The sequence below is a fragment of the Phaethon lepturus genome, unplaced genomic scaffold (genome assembly GCF_000687285.1).
Source record: "Phaethon lepturus isolate BGI_N335 unplaced genomic scaffold, ASM68728v1 scaffold32137, whole genome shotgun sequence".
Classification (NCBI taxonomy): domain Eukaryota; kingdom Metazoa; phylum Chordata; class Aves; order Phaethontiformes; family Phaethontidae; genus Phaethon; species Phaethon lepturus.
Window position 1 is genome coordinate 13,736 of NW_010550319.1, and position 1,681 is coordinate 15,416.

General features: G+C 63.7%; 1 protein-coding gene across 1 annotated transcript in view; it reads left to right on the forward strand.

The window, feature by feature from the left end:
- Positions 1-1,361, forward strand: part of CEP131 (centrosomal protein 131kDa) — a gene marked incomplete at its 3' end in the record, with an annotated part of 14,165 nt that extends 12,804 nt beyond the window's left edge. The window contains 5 exon segments of the mRNA XM_010290529.1: positions 3-57; positions 253-327; positions 413-555; positions 863-1,040; positions 1,165-1,361. Coding sequence (XP_010288831.1) covers positions 3-57; positions 253-327; positions 413-555; positions 863-1,040; positions 1,165-1,361 — 648 coding nt within the window.
- Positions 1,362-1,681: the final 320 nt, after the last annotated feature.

The following is a 1,681-nucleotide window of genomic DNA, read 5'->3' on the forward strand; positions in this document are numbered from 1 at the left end:
AGGGCACTGAAGGAGGAGTACGCAAAGGAGAAGGAGGAGCAGGAGAGGCGGCATCAGGTCTGGTGTTCCCCTCTCCTCTGGGCCCTGGATTGCTGTTCTGGGGCGCGAGCAGTCCAGTCCCCAGCACGTGGCGCAGTGGCACGTGCTGGCACCCCTGAGCCCTGTACCCCCACCGGGATGGTGCTGGGGGGCTGCTCCCTGCCAGCGTGGGGTGCTGCAGCTGCTGGAGCTGAGCAGTTGTCTCCTCTGCAGGCAGAAGTGAAGGTGCTGAAGGACCGGCTGGAGGTAGAGAAGCAGGCCTGGGAGGCGAACTACGTGAAGAAGGAGGTAATGGCGAGGGCTGCCTTCTCCAAAGGTGCCTCCCTCGGGCTCAGAGAGGGATCGCCACAACGTTTGCCATCTCTGTCCCCAGGAAGCCTGGCTGCTCTCCCGGGAGCGGGAGCTACGGGAGGAGGTGAGGAAGGAGAGAGACAAAGAGATCGAGATGGTGATCCAGCGCCTGGAGGCCGACATGTCCTCAGCCAAGGAGGAGTGCGAGAGGGCAGCAGAGAACAGGTAGCGGGGAGACGGAAGAGGGAGGCTGCGAGTCCCAGCTCCTCACGGGCTGGTCCCCTTCCCCTGAGCCCTGCACACCTCTCTGGCGAGCTCTGGACGCTGTAGCTTGCGGGTGTGAGCGGCGTTAGTGCAGGAAGGAGCAGCTCGCAGGGGCAAAGTTTACTTGAGGAAACAGCCCTGGAGCTCCCGTGGGGCAGATCGTCCCCTTTGCTGCTGTGTTGTGGTCCCTCCTGCAGCACGAAGGTGGCTGGGGGTGGTCCCCGCAGCGCCGGGCTGAGCCAGGCTGCCTGTCCTTTCCTCCCACTAGGATTAAGAGGATCCGAGACAAGTACGAGGTAGAGCTCCAGGAGCTGGAGAGGTCTGAGCGGAAGCTGCAGGAGCGCTGCAACGAGCTGAAGGGGCGGCTGGCAGAGCTGGAAGGGGAGAGCATTCGTCTGCAGGGCCTGCTGAAGCACAAGGAGCAGGAGGCGGAGGAGATCCGGAAGGTGGGTGAGGAGCAGAGCTTGGGGCTTTGGCTCCTTTCCCTGCTCCATGCCCTGCCTGGCTCCGTCCCCCTGCATCGCCCTGTGCCTGTCAGCGCCTTGATGTCACCTCTCTGCCCTGCTGCAGATGAGGGACCAGCTGGCCCAGGAGCGGAGCAGCCTGGCAGAAGTGATCCGGCAGGAGTTTGCTGACAGGCTGGTGCGGACAGAGGAGGAGAACAAGCGGCTAAAGGCAGAGATGGTGGAGATGAGAGCCCGGCAGCGCCTGGAGCTGGACAGGGTAGTGCGGGAGAAGGACAAAGAGCTGGAGGAGGTTCACAGGAGGTGAGGCTGCCTGGGCTTCGTGCTGGGCTGGCCCCACAGCTGGGGCTGTGGGTGCAGAGCTGGCCCAGGGTGCGTTGCAGGAGCGTGTCTGCAGTGCTGCATCCTCAGGCATGGCTTCCAGTGCTGTCGGGGCAAAATGAGCAGCAGAGTTACCTGAGCTGGCTGCCTGCTCAGCCACCATGAATCCTGTGGCCCTTGTGACTTCTGGCCTGCTCTGTGTCATCCTGTCCTCAGGGCTGCTCCCTTGTATGCCTGGAGGACGCGAATGTTGCCAGCTGGAGCGGTGTGGGGGCGCCTGCCGGGCGGGGATAGTAGGAGGC